Source organism: Myxine glutinosa, chromosome 9, assembly GCF_964187855.1.
Source record: "Myxine glutinosa chromosome 9, kmMyxGlut1.1, whole genome shotgun sequence".
Taxonomy (NCBI): domain Eukaryota; kingdom Metazoa; phylum Chordata; class Myxini; order Myxiniformes; family Myxinidae; genus Myxine; species Myxine glutinosa.
In genome coordinates, this window is record NC_136269.1 from 150,599,120 (window position 1) to 150,617,433 (window position 18,314).

At 51.4% G+C, this 18,314-nt stretch overlaps 1 protein-coding gene across 1 annotated transcript in view; it reads right to left on the minus strand.

Moving 5' to 3' along the window:
• Nucleotides 1-18,314, minus strand: part of LOC137434817 (serine/threonine-protein kinase D1) — a gene marked incomplete in the record, with an annotated part of 259,878 nt that overhangs the window by 133,838 nt on the left and 107,726 nt on the right. The window contains 1 exon segment of the mRNA XM_078785044.1: nucleotides 2,661-2,895. Within this exon segment, the coding sequence (XP_078641170.1) occupies nucleotides 2,661-2,895 (235 nt within the window).

The following is an 18,314-nucleotide window of genomic DNA, read 5'->3' on the forward strand; positions in this document are numbered from 1 at the left end:
CTGTTTTCCCAATTCATTGAGGCACTATGCAATTGCTGTTAAATTTTCAAGTCAATCGGATGAAAATTGACGATTTTAGAAATCTGGCCTGAATATGACCTTTGACCTCAAAATCAATAGGCTTCACAGTTTTGACTACCTCTACAACTTGGTAAGGTTTCATGACGATTGGTTTAGAATTGTGACCTGAAGGTGAACGCCAAACAGACAAACAAGAAGACGTCATGCAGAGCACAATACCTGCAAAATTCACCCCTCCCTCCCAAAAAAGGTTGCCATGGATGCATCAAACTGTCTATTTCGTTAAGATTAAATATGACGATCCTAATCAAAGCTCGGGTCAATCGGATTAAAATTGATAATTTTTCAGAGGAAAATTGATGATGTTACAAGTTTGACCTTCAGTTGACCTTTGACATTTTTACGTTAAAAATAGTTGGTTTCCCAATTCAGTGAGGCACTATGCAATTGCTGTCATTATTGCTCTAATTGTTATCAAGTCAATCAGATGAAAATTGATCATTTTGTAAGTTTGACATTGAGTTCACCTTTGACTTTTTGACCTCAACAATAGTTGGTTTCCCTATTTATTCACTCAATATGCAAATGCTGTTCAATTTTCAAGTCAATCGGATGAAAAATGGCAATTTTAGAACCTTGACCTCAAGATGACCCATGACCTCAAAATCAATAGGCTTCTTCCTTTTGACAAACTCTGGATTCTACCGACTCCTCTCCGGCCTTGCCCCCCCCCCCCCCCAGCTCTCTCTGGGCTCTGTCCCCCAAATATTCCTACAGGTCGCACAAGATCTGCCTGCAACCCTCTTATGGTTAAACTGCCAAAATCAAAACTTTCTGCTCACCTTCACTCCTTCATTCCTCTTTTCTCCCGCCTCTGGAACAAACTCCCTCACTGTCTTCAATCCCACTCCACCCTCCAGGTCTTTAAAACAGCTGTTCACCACCATCTCTTATCTTCCCCCATCCAAAACCTTGATCTTTTCTACCCCTGTTAATTCACCCCAGATCCACTTTTTTGAAATACCAACTTCTGTCCTGGAAGTCCTTGGTGTCCTTGTGTTTTATACTTCTCCCACCCCCCCCCCCCCCAACCCCCTTCTCACGCCTCCTCCCCCCAATCCCTCTCCCTCCCACACATCTCCCGATGTCCCTGCTCTCAAATGCTGTGTTTGTGTGCTTCCTCTTCTCTCCCCATCTTGTCTACCGCTCCCCTTTTTATATATTTTGTTTGTCTGTTTGATTTGTTTGTGTGATAAATGTTAGCTCTTTCACGAGCCTCGATTCTGTATGCAAAAAAAAACAAACAAAAAAACTCTACCATCTGGTGAAGCTTCGTGAAGGTCAGATTAAAATCGCGACCTGTAGGCGATTGACAAACAAACAGACAAAAAGAATGAAAATCACTGTTAGGGCGACACTTGGAAAAAGAGAACAAAGTAGAATGGCACTCAATAGAGCATCCTTTTGACCTCAAAGATAATTGGTGGTTTAAATCAGTGACCTGATGTGCAAATTATCTTCCAGTTTTAATTTAATCGGGTGAAAATTGACAATTTTAGAAATGTGGTCTATGTTGACCTTTTGGCCTTTGTTGACGTAAAATGTAATTGGTGGTTGAATTGAGTTCACTGATATGAAAATCCTATTCAAATTTCAAGTCAATCGGATGAAAATGGAGGATTTTAGCAATTTTTAAAAGGTGGTTGACCTTTTGACCTCGAAAATAAATAGGATTTTGTCGGACCACCAACTCTACCGTTTTGTGAAGTTTATTGAAGATCGGTTTAAAATTGTGATCTGTAGGCAAGTGTAGGTGAGCGGACAGACAAACACACAAACCTGAGTGATTAACATATTTATGAAATTTTTTTTTTGCCAGGTAACAAGAAAACAAATGGAGTAAAAACTGAGTATTTCGTTTTGGTGCACGTCATCGATGGGCCCCTTTGGCGCCTGGTGATGACGCCATGCAACACCTGGAGATGGAATGTGAAAGGAGCGGTGTACACAAACAAACAAGACAGACCAACGTAGGCCAAAATTTTCAATTTTCGTCATAACAAAGTCGACCGACCAACATGCTTGAAAAAATCTTCAATTTTGCAAGTAACAAACAAGAAAACAAACAAATGGAGTGAAAACGAAGTGCTCCCTTTCGGCGAACGAGGAAAGAAGAGGAAAGAGGCGGTGCACACAAACAGATAGAGTAACAACGTCGACTGACTTGAAAAATACTTGAACAATATACTTGAAAAATCTTCGATTTTGCAACAAACAGACAGGGATAAAAACATAACCTCCATTCACCTTCGGTGGTGGATATAAAGATGCACTTTCTGGTGGGAGGTTGCGGCAAACAAATACCGATATCCTCATGTACTTCCAAAATCAACATTCTCAATGGATTTGATGAACCTGATATTTCACACAGTCACCACATCGCAACAATCCAATTGACAAAAGTCTGTTCCATAAGAGTTGTGCAATCTCTCCCAGCCCATCTTGGCCACACACGATTCAGAAGCGGCATATGGGGTTATTGGCATATGTGTGGCATATGGGGTTATTTCCTTTTACCGAGATTTTCATAGTTTGAGTCAATATCACCTGGGTGCAAGCAAAAAATAAAAAGCACGTACCCTTGCACTGCACACCCTGCCGGAAGAGCCCCTTGAGGAGACGCTTGCAGAACTGGCAAACGGTTGGCTTCTTGTAAGAATGCACCACAAAGGTGTGTGGCACTTTCACCTTGCTGGCCACCGCTCTGTCCACCCAAACCGGTCTCCCACCCCAAGACGTTGAACGACGCTCTCGCCATGATCCAGATTGTTGTCCGCTACACACACTATCCGTTGAACCGAGCACCAAGGCTTTCTGTGATAGACAAAAAGGTGTTGATGACAAAAAAAAAGGTGTTAAAGGGTTTTGACAGGCCAAAATATAAAGATTCACACAAAAAAGTAGTTTTGTGTGACTACGATAACCTGATGCAATGCCTTCTGAAAGTATTTACACACCTTGACTTTCTTTTTGCTTTGTTCTTACAGCCTGAATATAAAAGGCATTAAATGGACATTTTTAAAGGCACAGATCTACACGTATTAACCCATAATGTGTACGTGGAAATCTCTTTTTAGTAATTTTTACAAAACAATTTAAAATGAAATAGAGAAATATCTCCTTTGCATAAGTATTCAAGCACGACGCAATACATCGTAGAAGCACCTTTGCAGTGATTACAGCGTCGAGCCTTCTTGGGTACATCTGTACCAGTTTTTACCTCCACCACCAAAGGTGGATGGAGGTTGTTTTCACCCCTGTCTGTCTGTTACTTGGCAAAAAAAATAAAAATATTTGTCACTCCGGTTGTGTGTGTGTGTGTGTGTGTGTGTGTGTGTGTGTGTGTGTGTGTGTGTGTGTGTGTGTGTGTGTGTGTGTGTGTGTGTGTGTGTGTCTGTGTGTGTGTGTCTGTCCACTCACTTATACTTACCCACAGCTCACAATTTTAAACTGATCTTCACAAAACTTCACCACATGGGAGAGTTCATGGTCCAACAGAATCCTATTTATTTTTGAGGTCAAAAGGTCAACATAGGCCAGCGGTCAACCACTTTTTTAAATTTCTAAAATCCGCAATTTTAATCTGACTTGAAATTTGAATATGATTTTCATATCAGCGAACTGAATTAAACCAACAACTATTTTTGAGGTCAAGTTAGGTCACAAGGTCAACCACTTTAACAACGTAGGCAACAACAACAACACTTTAACAACAACGTCAACAACAACGTAGGCCACTTTTCTTCGACTTTCAAAAATCCTCAATTTTCATCCGATTGACTTGGAATTTGAATGGGATTTTCATATCGGCAAACTGAATTCAACCACCATCTATTCTTGAGGTCAAAATAGACAAAAAAGTCAACATAGGCCAAAGATCTACAACCTTTTCAAAGGTCTAAAATCCTCAATTTTCATCCAAATGAAACGAAATTTCATTAGCATTTTCATATCAGCTTACTGAAACCAACCACCAACTATTTTTGAGGTCAACATAGGCCAAAAGGTCAACATAGGCCTAATTTCTAAAATTGACAATTTTCATCCGATTAACTTAATTTGAAGACGATTTGCATATCAGGTCACTGAATTCAACCACAAATTATTTTTGAGGTCAAAATGATGCTCTACTGAGTGCCATTCTACTTTGTTCTGTTTTGCCAAGTGTCACTCTTTGAGTGATTTTTCATTCTGTCTGTTTGTTTGTTTGTTTGTCTGTATGTCAGTCGCCTACAGGTCACAGTTTTCAACCGATCTTCATCAAACTTCACCAAATGGTAGAGTTAGTCATAAGCAAGAAGCCTATTGTTTTGGGGGTCAATCTGTTTAGCACACAAAGAATAATAGATTATAATCTTTGCAAAAAATCATTCTGATACTCATGATATCCCTTTAGAGTTTAGACTCTTAGAGGGATGCAAGGGGGGGGGGGGGGGGGGTGAGGAGGGGGTCATACTGAGCAAAACAAAACAAACTACGTCATACTGAGCAAAGTTATTCCACAATTCAAACACGAGATTAATTTATTTCTTTTTAAACACATTCATCTTTGTTTTCTGTTACCTACCAACATTGTTTAAAATGGAAAATGTACTGAGAGACAATTGCAAAATTACTTAACCATCCGTGAGCAGTGTGTTGCTTGCATTTTCGAAGAACTTTGAGGCAGATTGTTAGAGACAGATCAACGAAAACAAGATGAAGAACGTGGGAATAAGGAAGAGGATAGCCGATAGAGAAACACAAACATGAAGAGGTTTTGAGTGAGTGACAGCGAAGGGTACAGGAGTTTTAAGACAGAGCCTAACTTTAAAAGAGTGCAAGGTAGGGGAAGCACACCATTGAAGAGGGATATTACAATGTATGGTGCGCTGTAAAAGTATTCACCCCCTACCAATAATGCACCCCCTACCAAGTATTCACCCCCTACCGTTCATTTAGATGAACTAGCAGAGAACCCGCCCTACGGTCGATCTTGTTCCAAGCGTGCAACACATTTTTCTGCCATCGGATATTTTCTGCTGACAAAACAACTTTGACTTTGATTTCTTGCTGATTTCCTTTGCTAATATTGTTATGAATTTGGGTAGAGCGATACATAGTCAGATAGATCTGTAGGTATTCGACTGTCGCGAGAGGGAATCTACATGTAATAAGTTCTATAGTTAGCTGGATGTCGGTATAAGCTGTATTGGTGACCCCGCCACGAGGGGGCGGGGCGTGCTAAGTAGTACAGGGATTATGGATAAGATTCCTTTGTTCGTTGTCCCCTCTGTCGCCAAACCTGTGTCCCTTATGGCAATACACACTCACATAGACACGAGATAGATCCCTGAGAGCACACATTAAATAATTTCCCTCCTTTACAATAAGACTTTGGAAGACAAGCAGACAGCAGCTGCGCAGTACGCTACCATGGGCGACCAAGCATGGAGCAAGGCTGACAGCCACGCCCAGGAGGACTGTTGATTGGCCAGGGGGAGGGGCGAGCAACACCACAGGGCAGGAAGCACTTGACCAATGGGAAGGCACCAGCGCAGTCAGAACATTTGAGAGGTCGAGAGATGAGGCTCTGATTCGGAACGCGCCAGAATTGACGTCACACACGAGGTGACAAAAGGACTCGCTGGACGAAATTTTCTCTCTTCGCGCTGGACCCCTTCGTGTTGGAGATCGCCATTCACCCTCTTTTTGCCTCTACGCTGGACCCATCGTGCTTGCTCTTTCTTTTTGCCTGGACCCTTCGTGCTTTGCTCTTGGAGATCTCTCGAAGCTCTGAGCTGGTTCGTCGTGGTACTTGGAGCGGTGTTCAGTGCTCGGTGCTCTTAGTGTTCAGAGCGAGCGGGACCTCGCGTGCGGCAGACGGGCTGGGGGCGAGGCATGAAGCTGAGCAGACGAGGCCGGGGCCTACCTGGCAGCGTGCGCTCGGGGCCTCGCGGAGCGCGCGAGAAAGGCGGACAGAGGTTTCTTCGCGCCACTGGAGCCCAGACGATTCCGGACGACACACTGCAGATGACTGACAGATAAGACCGCACCCCGCAGAACATTACACGACGTGACAGTTATTTTATGTAATTCATTCCTTTGTCTTGTGGTGGACACAAAAGCCCACTGGCGTGGTGACATCATTCCGCGCACCAAGTGGGCGGTGGCCACGCCCGAGGGGTAGGCGTGGCCTCATGATATACACCGGGCGCGCAGCCCGGAGCGCGCCAGTGTTACAGTGAGCTCCTGAAATAAAGACGCTTATAAGTTACCGCTTGTCCGCTTCCTCCTTGCTCGCAAGCAGCGTGCGTAACGCCGCGCTTTACTGGTGACCCCCTCGACGTTGGATCTGCCGGAGCGATCCTTCCACACGCGACGCCATTGCCATGGCCAACTTCATCAAACTTCCCGAATTTTGGGAGGCTCAGGCCGAAGTCTGGTTCGTCCAGGCCGAAGCCCAATTTCAGCTTCGGCGCCTCACCGGCGATGACACGCGCTATTGCCACGTCGTCGCCTCCCTCGGGCCCGGCACGGCCGCTCGAGTTGTGTCCGTCCTTCGCCACCCACCGGACGGCCACAAGTACGAGGCACTGAAGCGGCTACTCCTAGCCACGTTCGGCCTCACGGACGACGCATGGGCCGACCGCCTCCTGGATCTCCCCGAGCTCGGTGACACACGCCCGTCGGTCCGAATGGACCATATGCTGTCACTGTTGGGCGACGAAGCCCCCGGTTCTCTATTCCGGGCGCTTTTCCGTCGCCAACTTCCAGCGCAGGTTCGCCTCGCGTTGGCCGGGACCGGGCTAACGGAACCCCGAGCATTGGCAGCCGAGGCGGACAAGTACTTCGCCGCTTCGGACACGCGGGCGAGAGTCGGCGTGGCCGTCACGGCCCTCGTGGCTGATGTTGCTGATGCTGCTGCTGATGCTCCACAGCATCAGCTTATACAGCATACGCAGCATGCTGATACGCACCTCGTGACCGCCGCCACGCCCCGCCCACCGCCGCGGCGAAAACCGCCACCGCGGGGAAACCCGCCAACTCCACCGGCCTGGCGGAGCCAGCCGCGCTCCTCCAGCTCCACCACCTGGTGCTGGTTCCACGCCAAGTTCGGCCACGAAGCTCGGCAGTGTCATCCGCCATGCTCCTTCAACAGGTCGGGAAACGCCCGGGCCGGCGCTCAATAGTGGCGATGAGCGCCGGCCGTTCGAGCAGCCTGCTGTTCATAACGGACACCTTCTCCGGGCGCCGTTACCTGTGCAACACGGGAGCGCAGGTGAGTGTCGTTCCCGCCGGCACGTCAGACAAGCACGCCGCGGGTGGGGGCCCCGCACTGCTTGCCGCGAATGGGACGCCCATCCGTACGTACGGAAAACGCTGCCTCTCTCTGCGGTTCGGAGGGCAGGTTTTCCGATGGACGTTCGTCACTGCCGACGTGCCCATGGCACTGCTTGGCGCAGACTTCCTGCGCGCTAATGGGCTCCTGGTCGACGTCAAGCGCAGATGTCTTGTCCAGGCCGAGACGTTCAGCTCGCTCGCTTGTGCGTTGCCCAGCTCAACGAGCGGCTTGCCAAGCGGCTTGCCGAACGGTTCGGTTCCGGCCACGTTGGTCCGTACGCTTCCGGCAGCGGACGCATTCACCCGCCTCCTCGCCGGCTTCCCGGCCCTCACGCGGCCCACCTTCTCGGCGGGGGCCGTCAAGCACGGGGTGGCCCATCACATCCCCACCGTCGGGCCACCGGTCTACGCCCGGGCACGCCGCCTCGAGCCGACGAAGCTGGCGGCGGCAAAAGCGGCGTTCGCTACCCAGGAGCGACTCGGCATCGTTCGGCGCTCAGAGAGCGCTTGGGCGTCGCCGCTGCACATCGTGCCGAAGCCCGGCGGGGGATGGCGACCGTGCGGGGACTATCGCCGTCTCAATGACGCCACGACTCCCGACCGCAACCCCGTCCCCCACATTCAGGACTTTTCCGCCCGTTTGGCGGGCATGACCTTCTTCTCGAAGGTGGACCTCATACGCGGCTACCATCAGGTCCCCGTCAGGCCGGAGGACGTCCCAAAGACGGCGGTCATCACGCCATTCGGACTCTTCGAGTTCCTGCGCATGCCCTTCGGTCTGAAGAATGCGGCTCAGGCGTTCCAGCCACTGATGGACAGCGTCCTGCGTGACTTGGATTTTGTCTACGTCTACCTGGACGATATCCTCGTCGCCAGCGCGTCCCGCGAAGAGCACCTACGCCACCTCCGCATGCTCTTCGAACGCCTGGGCCAGCATGGCCTGATTGTGAACCCCGCAAAGTGCTGGTTCGGCGCCACCATAATCGATTTTCTGGGGCACCGTGTCACCAGGCACGGAGCCGTCCCCCTGCCGGCCAAGGTGGAGGCGGTGCAGGGGTTTCCGCGCCCCCGCACGATCAGAGGGCTGCAGGAGTTCCTGGGAATGGTGAACATTTACCATCGGTTCCTGCCCCGTATCGCCCAGCTCCTGCGCCCCCTGCACGAAGCTCTCCGAGGTAAGCCGGTTAAAGGCGACGTTACCTGGACCGAGCAGATGGACACGGCGTTCACGGGCGCGAAGCTCGCCTTGGCTAACGCCACCATGCTCGCGCACCCGGCGCCCGATGCACCGATCGCCCTCACCACCGATGCCTCGGACTACGCGGTGGGCGCGGTGCACGAGCAATGGGTGCGTGGAGCTTGGCAACCGCTGGCGTTCTTTAGCCGGCAGCTTCGCCCGCCCGAACGCCGTTACAGTACCTTCGACCGCGAGTTGCTCGGGCTTCACTTGGCGGTCAGGCACTTCCGCCATCTGCTCGAGGGCCGTGCGTTCACTGCCTTCGTCGACCACAAGCCGCTGATCTTCGCGATGGGCAAGGTCACCGAGCCGTGGTCGGCCCGGCAGCAGCGTCACCTCTCGGCCGTGTCCGAGTACACGACGGACATCCAGCACGTCGCGGGGAAGGACAACCCGGTGGCGGATTGCCTTTCCCGGGCCGTCGCCCACACAGTCCACCTAGGCATCGACTATGCCCGGATGGCAGCGGACCAGGCCGCTGACCCCGACGTCCAGGCCTTGCGGACCGCCGTCACGGGCCTCCGCGTCACTGAGGTGGCGTTCGACGGCGCGGGCGCGGCCCTCTTGTGCGACGTCTCCCTCGGGCGTCCTCGCCCCATCGTGCCCGCGGGCTGGCAGCGCCAGGTGTTTGACGCCATCCACGGCCTGTCCCACCCGGGCGCGAGGGCCTCCCAAAGGCTGATCGCCGACAAGTTCGTCTGGCATGGCCTCCGGAATGCCGTCCGCGGCTGGGCCAGGACGTGCCTCGCGTGCCAGCGCGCCAAGGTGCACCGGCACACCCAGGCCCCGTTGGCCCCGTTCACAGTGCCGGAACGCCGGTTTGACCACGTCCACATGGACCTGGTGGGACCTCTGCCCCCCTCGCGGGGTTTCACCTACGTCCTCACCATGGTGGACCGCACCACCCGGTGGCCGGAGGCCGTGCCCTTGGCGTCGACAACGGCGGCCGATGTCGCGCAGGCTTTCATCGCCACCTGGGTCGCCCGGTTCGGCGCCCCCTCAGACATCTCGTCCGACCGCGGCCCGCAGTTCACCTCGGAGCTCTGGGGGGCGGTCGTGCAGGGGCTCGGGGTCCGGCTGCACCGAACCACGGCCTACCACCCCCAGGCTAACGGCCTGTGTGAGCGATTTCACCGCTCATTGAAGGCCGCGCTCCGGGCCACCCTCCACGACGGCGGCTGGGTCGACAGGCTCCCCTGGGTCCTGCTGGGCCTCCGGACGGCACCCAAGGAGGACCTGCGCGCATCCGCGGCGGAGTTGGTCTTCGGGCAACCGCTGCGGGTGCCGGGCGAGTTCCTCCCCGACTCCACGGCACCATGTTCCGCGGCACAGCAGCGCTCCGCTCTGCAAGAGACCGCCCAGAGGTTCGCCCCGGTGCCAACGGCATGCCACGGGCACCCACCGACGCACGTCGCCCCGGAGCTTCGCACGGCGGAGTACGTCTTCGTCCGCCACGATGCCCACCGGACACCACTGCGGCCCCCGTACGACAGGCCTTTCCGCGTGCTGGAGACCGGGGCGAAGCACTTCACCCTGGACATCGGCGGTACTCCTGACCGCGTTTCGGTAGACCGCCTCAAGCCGGCCCACCTCGACGTGGACCATCCACCGCCAGTCCCCCTGCGGGCGGACCCCCGGCACCGCCCAGCCCCACCGCCCCCCGGTCCTGCACCCATCCCAGGGGCAGCCAGGGGCATCCCAACTGGCATCCCTGCACCCCGGACGCCGCCGATCGCCAGGGGGCGCTTTGGCCGGGTCATTCGTCTGCCCCGCAAACTGGCCCTCCAGGTGCGCGGGAATTCTGGGGGGGCGCGTGTGGCGGACACAAAAGCCCACTGGCGTGGTGACATCATTCCGCGCACCAAGTGGGTGGTGGCCACGCCCGAGGGGTAGGCATGGCCTCATGATATACACCGGGCGCGCAGCCCGGAGCGCGCCAGTGTTACAGTGAGCTCCTGAAATAAAGACGCTTATAAGTTACCGCTTGTCCGCTTCCTCCTTGCTCGCAAGCAGCGCGCGTAACGCCGCGCTTTAGTCTCATATTTGGAAGTCGATGTGCGGGATCCCGATTTAGGAAAATTATTTATCTTCCGTCGTGTTTCATTGTCTTGGGTTTGAAATAAATCATTCTCTTTGTACATTTTAGTAGTTATTTTTGGACATTTTATTTGTACATTTAGAGAAGTGGTGGAAGTATTTATCAGAAGAAGAGTGGACATATGTTGTGTGCAAGAGACGAGATGGAAGGGAAGTGGTGTGAGAATGGTGAAGGGTAGGCAGGGACAGAAATACAAGTTTGTGTGGCAAGGGTGCCTGGAGGGCATGAATGGTGTTGGTGTCCTGTTTTCTGAGGAGTTTGTAGACAGTGTGGTGAGTGTGACTAGAGTGAGTGATAGGTTGATGATGGTGAAAATGATGATTGGAAAGCTCTTGGTGAACGTTCTCTCGAGATATGCTCCGCAGGTTGGTCGGAGCGATGAAGAGAAGGACAAGTTCTGGTTTGCGATAGAGAAGCTGATGGAAAACGTGAAAGATGAGGAAGTTGTTGTGATAGGAGGAGACGTAAATGGACATGTGGGAAGGAGTATGGATGGTTTTGAGGGAGTTCATGGGGGTTACGGATATGGTGTGAGAAATGGAGAAGGTGAAAGGATTTTGGAGTTTGCTGATGGAGCTGATTTGTAATACTCAGTTCCAGAAAGAGGATAATAAGCTTGTTACATACACGTCCGGTGGGGCGACGACAACCGTTGACGACCTGATGGTGCGTAGGTGAGATATGGGGCACCTCCGGGACACAAAGGTGATCCCGGGGGAGGAGGCTGTTTCACAGCACCACTTGGTTGTCTGCGACACAAGGTTGAAAGGTGCGAGGAGAGCTCGGTGGGTGAAGTACCAAACGAGAATGAAGGTGTGGAGGTTGAAAGAGGTGACAGTAAGGGAGGCATTAAAAGAGAGGCTGAGTAGGGTAGAGGATGATGTGGTTGAGCTTGAACGTGGTTGGATGTCAATGAAAGATGGTCTGTTGGTGGTGAGGTACGTGGATGGACAAAAGGACCACCGAGGCACTCGGAAACATGGTGGTGGGATGAGGAAGTTGGAAAGAGTATTGAGGAGAAGAGGAAGAAGTTCAAGGAGTGGCAGAAGGCGAAGGGTACGGGAGCAGAAAAAGCAGAGCATGAACGTTATAAGGCAGCCAAGCAGGCTGCAAAGAAAGAGATAGAAAAGGCACAGGAGGCATGGTGGAAAGATGTTCGGAGAAAGCTTGGATTCGGAAGAGGGTCAGAGAGCAATATTCAGTATTGCAAAGCAGATAGCGAAAGAGAGGTGTGATGTGATGGGGGTGAGTTGCTTGAAGGATGAAGTGTGACAAATCGTTGTGGACCCAGATGGAATTAAAGGAAGATGGAAAAAATATATGGAAATGCTGTTGAATACAGAGAATGAATGGGATGGCAACATAGAGAGTAACCCAGTTTTAGGACCGGCAGAGAAGATAACTGAGAAGGAAGTTGAGGAAGCGATAAAAGCAATGAAGAGGTGAAAAGCGGGAGGGCCGACGGGAGTTGTGGGAGATATGTTGAAGGCAGCAGGAAGTTGGGGTGTGAAGAGAATGACAGAGATCTGTAATCTGGTGGTGAAAGAAGGCCGCATTCCAGTGGATTGCGAAATGAGTACCCCCGTCCCTCTATACAAGGGGAAAGGTGACCCTCTGGAGTGTGGCTCGTTCCGAGCATTAAAGTTATTGGAGCATGGAATGAAGGTATTGGAAAGGGTGTTGGAGAGGAGGATAAGGAAGAAGGTGAAGATCGACGAAATGCAGTTTGGATTTATGCCAGGAAGAGGAACGACAGACGCACTCTTTATTGTGAGGCAGTTTCAGGAGAAGTACATGGAGAAGAGGAAGAAGTTGTTTCTTGGGTTTGTTGATCTGGAGAAAGCATTCAATAGGGTTCCACGCAAAGTATTGACATGGGCATTGAGGAAGTTAGGAGTGGAGGAATGGTTGATCAGAGTAGTGATGGCAATGTACAAAAGAGCGCGCACAGCTGTAAGGACGAAGGACGGGAACAGTGGTGAGTTTGAGGTGAAGGTGGGAGTGCATCAGGGGTCAGTACTAAGTCCACTACTATTTGTAGCTGTGATGGAGGTGCTGGCTCAGAACGTAAAGGAGGGTTTACCGTGGGAGTTGTTGTATGCAGATGATCTGGTGTTGATTGCGGAAAGTATGGATGGACTGAAGGAAAAGATGAACAAGTGGAAGGAATGTATGGAGACAAAAGGTCTGAAGGTGAATATAGGAAAGACGAAGGTGATGGCAAGTGGTAAAGCATGTGGTGAGGTGGAAAGAACTGGGAAGTGGCCGTGTGCTGTGTGCAGGAAGGGTGTCGGAGTGAATTCCATTCAATGTACAATGTGCGCTGAGTGGGTTCATCAAAAATGTAGTGGTCTGAGAGGGTCATTAACCAGTGTGGCAGCTACATTCAAATGTAAGATGTGCACAGAGGGAGCTGCAGATGGAGGAAATGTTGAGTTGGATCTTGGAGACGGCGTGAAGCTGGAAGGTGTGAAAACATTTTGCTACCTCGGAGACATGCTGAATGGAGAAGGTGGATCAGACTCGGCAACGGTTTCTAGAGTGAGATGTGCATGGAAGAAGTTTCGGTAACTGAGTGGCGTGCTGATGAGGAGGGGAGTGTCGTTGAAGCTGAAGGGAAAGGTGTGTGCTGCATGTGTGAGAAGTGTTATGATTTATGGGAGCGAGACATGGGTAATGAACGTAGAGCAGCAACGAAGGTTGGAAAGGGTGGAAATGCGAATGGTTCGATGGATGTGCGGAGTATCGTTGAGAGAGAGGAAGACAAATGATGAATTGCGAAAAATGATGGGAATAGAGCCGGTGATTGATGTTGTGAAGAGGAACAGGTTGAGATGGTTTGGTCATGTGTTGAGGAAGGATGAAAGTGACTGGTTGAGAAGAGTGATGGAAATGAATGTATAAGGAAGTAGAGGACGGGGAAGACTGAAAAAGACTTGGCTAAAGATGGTGGAAGAAGAAATGCGGGCAAGGGGGTTAACAAGGAGAGATGCAGAAAATAGGGCAAGATGGAGAAGATTGTCATGGGGACCGCAAGGCTAACCCCCGCTCTAGCAGGGAAAATGGCCTTAAAATGCATGTTGTTGTTTGTTGTTCGTTGAGTTACTTTCCCCTGCAGGATCGGAGCTGCCGTCGGCTCGCTATAGGTAAGTGCTTCCGCCTCTTCTTCTTCACTTCTTCCTCCCGTGCTCTTCGAGCCGAATCCGTGTTTGATCCTCGCCTCCATTAAAGCCGTTTGGTCATTCGCGAGCCCTGGTATTAACCGGAAGGGATCGCGTGACAATTGGTGTCAGGAGTAGGATCTGGGTCCGAGGACAATTTTTTTTTCGTCCGCGGCGAGAGATCGACACGGTCGGGCGTACATCGCGCCCGGCATTCGGACGAAAATTTTTCGTAGTCTGAGGCGAAAATTTGGTATCGTCGATTGGGCTTGCACGACGCGAAAGGTGTGTCATTAAATTTAGATCGATTTCTTAGGTAAAAGCCGCACAGTGAAGCGACCTCTCGACGGAGGAGGAGGTGAGCGATAAGGAGGAAGGGAGAATGGAAGGTGCGGATAGCCTTGGCGGTGAGACGGAAGTAGTTGGGGGGTTTGAGCATAGGGATGGAGCTTTCCCCGCCGTAGGGACGGCCCCCATAGATAGCCAGGCCTTAATGAAATTAATGAGGGAATTAATAAATGATAGTCATGAGAAAATGAATGACAAAATGGATGGATTCAGTAAGCAGATGGAGGGAATGAAATGCGAATTAAAGGGAGAGATGGGAGAACTTAATAAAAAAATGGATTCCCAAAGGAATGATTTGAAGGACGAAATGAGGGGAATGAGTAATGAATTGAAGGGAGACATGAAGGGGCTGGAAAACAAAATGGATGCTCGGAGTGAGTGAATGGAAAACAAAATTGAGAGATTAAAAGGAGAATTGGAGGGGCAAATTGATGGATTGAAGGAGGGATTGAAAGAACAAATTGAAGGGATGGAGAATAAAATTGATGGATTGGAGGGGAAAATGGAGGGATTGAATAACAAAATGGATGAACAAAAGATTGAAATGAAGGGAATGAAGGAGCAAATAAATGCTCAAACCAGAAGAATTGAGGGGTTGACGGGAGAATTGAATGCCCAAACCAAAAACATGGTGGGTTTAAAGGGAGAATTGGAGGGGCAAATTGATGGATTGAAGGAGGAATTGAAAGAGCAAATTGAAGGGGTGGAAAAATAAAATTGATGGAATGGAGGGGAAAATGGAGGGAATGAATGAAGGAATGAGTGAACAGGGGGAATGAAATAAGGGAAATGAATGAACAATTGGAGGTAAATGGAAAATATTTGATACATGGTGGCGTGGAGGTTTATCGGCGCTGGGTGGATGCCCCGACATATCAACAGGGGGGTGGATTTGCATCCTTGCTGTGCCAGGGCGGTGGTTCAGAGCAAGAGGGGATAACAATAGGGGGGTGGAGGGTCCGAGTAATGAAGCCGGACCGGGTATTAATTGAAAAAGGCCTGTCGGGGCGAGAAATGATTTGTGATGATGATGGGGATGACGAGCATGATGTGACCCAGCGGCTGGGGACCTGGGACAGTCCCATGGAGGTAGAATTTGACCAGGCTCAATGGAGCTTGGGGGAGGAGGTGAGTCGGTCCGAGGAGGTGGTTGAAGTGACCGAGGGGACCCTCACCATGCACTGCGGTTTGGTGGCGGAGGCTCCGAAATTGCAGAACCAGTTGGGGGAGTGTGTTGGCTCCGGGCTGGATTTGGACTTTGGAGAGTCGGGAGATAGAGCCTCTGAAGATTTGGTCCTTGTAGGAAATTTGGAACAGCTGCAGGGAGGGGCAGAACAACCTGTGGTAGGGGTTGTTACCTGCAGCTGTGGTTGTTGGACACCTGGGGCCAAAATTTTTAAAAGGAAAAATAAAGTTAAATTGAAATGGGAATTGGATTTGGAGCAGCCTTGGAGGGAGTTGGTCCCCGGGCTGTGGAATGTGGACCAGGAGAGGTCAGTGGCGATGACCTCGGGCAAAAGATGCCCCTTTAAAAATATGGTGATGCCAGCCAGCTGGGGGGCTGGGCTGGCTAGATTTGGATGTGGGGTCCAGACATGGGTGTTGTGGTACGACCTGGGCCCCACGGGGGGTCTGGTGGAGTGTGGCGTCCCTTGTCCATCGGGGCGCCGCCTGAGCGAGTGGCTCGGGCTGGCAGGGTCACCGGACCCTGGTGGGGGTTAAGACCTCCAGGGGGTCCGAGGTGGTTCCTCACAGGCCTGGGGAGGCATATATTGAGGACCACAAGGGGGAGGTGTTGTGGGTCGCGCTTTGGTGGTGGCACGGCGGACGGCCAACTTGGGCCTGATGTGGCGACCGCCCGGGTATGGGGCCTGGCACCCTCTCCCTGAGACTCTGGGACAGCCAGCATGTGGTGACCTGCCATGCTGTGCTGGTGTATGGACGCGGGTCGAACCGCATGGACAGGGATGGATTATAGCCCACCGGACAACCATTGGGGCATCTGTGGAACGTGATGGTGTGAGAATGACCTTCCACAGATGTTCCGTTATGATTTGTGGACTCTCGGTTTGGGAAGAGAGCCACAGGATTGATGAATTGGGAAGTTGTAACGGGCCGGGCCATGCTCGGCTGGCATGTGTATGGCAAAGCATCTTTCTTTGGTGAGTTTAGTAAAATGTGAAAAATGTTTGGCACGGGTAATCTAAGGGGAGATGCAAATTTAAGGGTGAATTTTGAAATGCTGTGGTGGGCACTGCATAGTGACACCATTATTGATCCAGGTGTGTTTGGACCAAAGTGTTGGAGGCTGTGATAAACTTGATAGGTTAGCAGGACACAGATTTCAACTGGTTGCGGGGGCGATTGCGCCAATATTTGGGACGCGGGGTTATGGAGATGTAGTTGTGTAGTTGCTGGTCAACGTGGTGCTATGGGTGTCCGAGGTGTGTGGACCATGCCTTCTGGATGGGTCTCCTGGTGGAGCATGGCTGTCGACTGGACCTTGGTGTGGTCAAGTGTGGGTGGGCATGGGGGGCTGCAGTTCTGTGGACTGGGGGATGAGGGCGGCATAGGTGACGTGAGGGGAATGCCATGCACTGCGACCGTCTCCCCCAGTGCCGAGGTTGTGGGTATGGTAGGTTTGTTGGCAGCAGGTGCCCACCAGATTGGCCAGCTGGGGCTGGTGCAGCCGTGTTCCTCGCAGGGGGGCCGAAAGATGGATGGTGGGTCACACGCTTATGGACACTCATGGGCCATGTTGACGTTTCGACTGCTCACCTTGTCCCGATGACCCTTGCACAGTAGAGGTGCGGAGCTGTCGTAGCCACAGGTAGTTGTTTAAAACAGTTCACCGTTGGATGCGGATCCACATGCCTGTCAGTATAGTGGGGACAAAAGTGAAATTTTGAAAATTTGATTGGTCCAATGAGAAATTTTGGGATTTGATGGGTGGATGGCACTTTTGGACCTGACCAACCGGAAATTACCTGCACATCAAGGTAGAGTAAGGCCTTGATGGTTACTGTCCCAGGCTTCAGGACTTGCTTATGTAAATTTGAGGACAAGTAATTTGGAGTTGGGGGCGGGTGAGAGTGATGACATGGCCGGTGAGGGGGGATGGAATGTGTGCCACACAGTGTCTTGTGGGTGGCGTTTGTTTTTGTGTTGTGGTTATGTGTTTTCATGTGGTCGTGAGGTTGGAGAAAATGGATGAATGATGATTATTGGGTAATGGTAAAATGTGAACCGGGGATTTCACAAAGACAGGCCATGGCAAATCTTTTTGTAACATCTGCTCTGAATTGTGTTGGAAAATTGAATGGCAGCGGGGAAGGAAATGTGTTTTTGGGATCTTGTGGGTGGAGAAGGTGTGTGTGTCCACAGGTACAGATCAAGCTCTGAGGAGCGATGCCTGCGGCCCCCCTCTGCGGAAATTACCCCTGGCAGCCAGTGGTATCTGGAAATTGGAGCTCGTCGGTGGAGGGTCTGTTTGGGCACCTTGGGGTAAGGGAGACTCCCGGCGACCCGCGTAGCTGCGCTGAAGCAGGAGGCCACGGGGCCTGGTGTGTGGAGACCCTCACCGGCGGGGTAACGGCGGAAAGGGCTGTTTGGCTGTCATGGACCAAGAGGTAAAGGGGGGGGGGGAAGGGGGGTGAAATAAGTGCTTGGTAATGATTTAAGTGTTGTGATGATTTTTGGAATGTGTATGAGTGGTTAAGGGGTTGTGGTGAATGAATGAGGGAAAGATCCACCGAGCCATGTCACTCACCTGTAACACCTGGACAGGGCCCACGGAAATTTAGGGGTGCATTGGGATGGCCCCACAGGCAAGGTTGCATCTTGTGGCATCCACCAGGGGATGCGGTCTGTAGACTGGGTTTGTACAAATGTTTATTAGAGTTTTGGAAGTTTTGAGTTTTTGCAAGTTAAGGCTAAGGTTTGTGGTTAAGTTAGATTTTGAGAGTTGTTTGTTTCCTCCCACCACAGGAGCTACCAACGAAATAATTGTACATATTCACATGATTGTTAAGGGGAGTAGCATGTTAAGGAGAACAGGTAGGAAGCT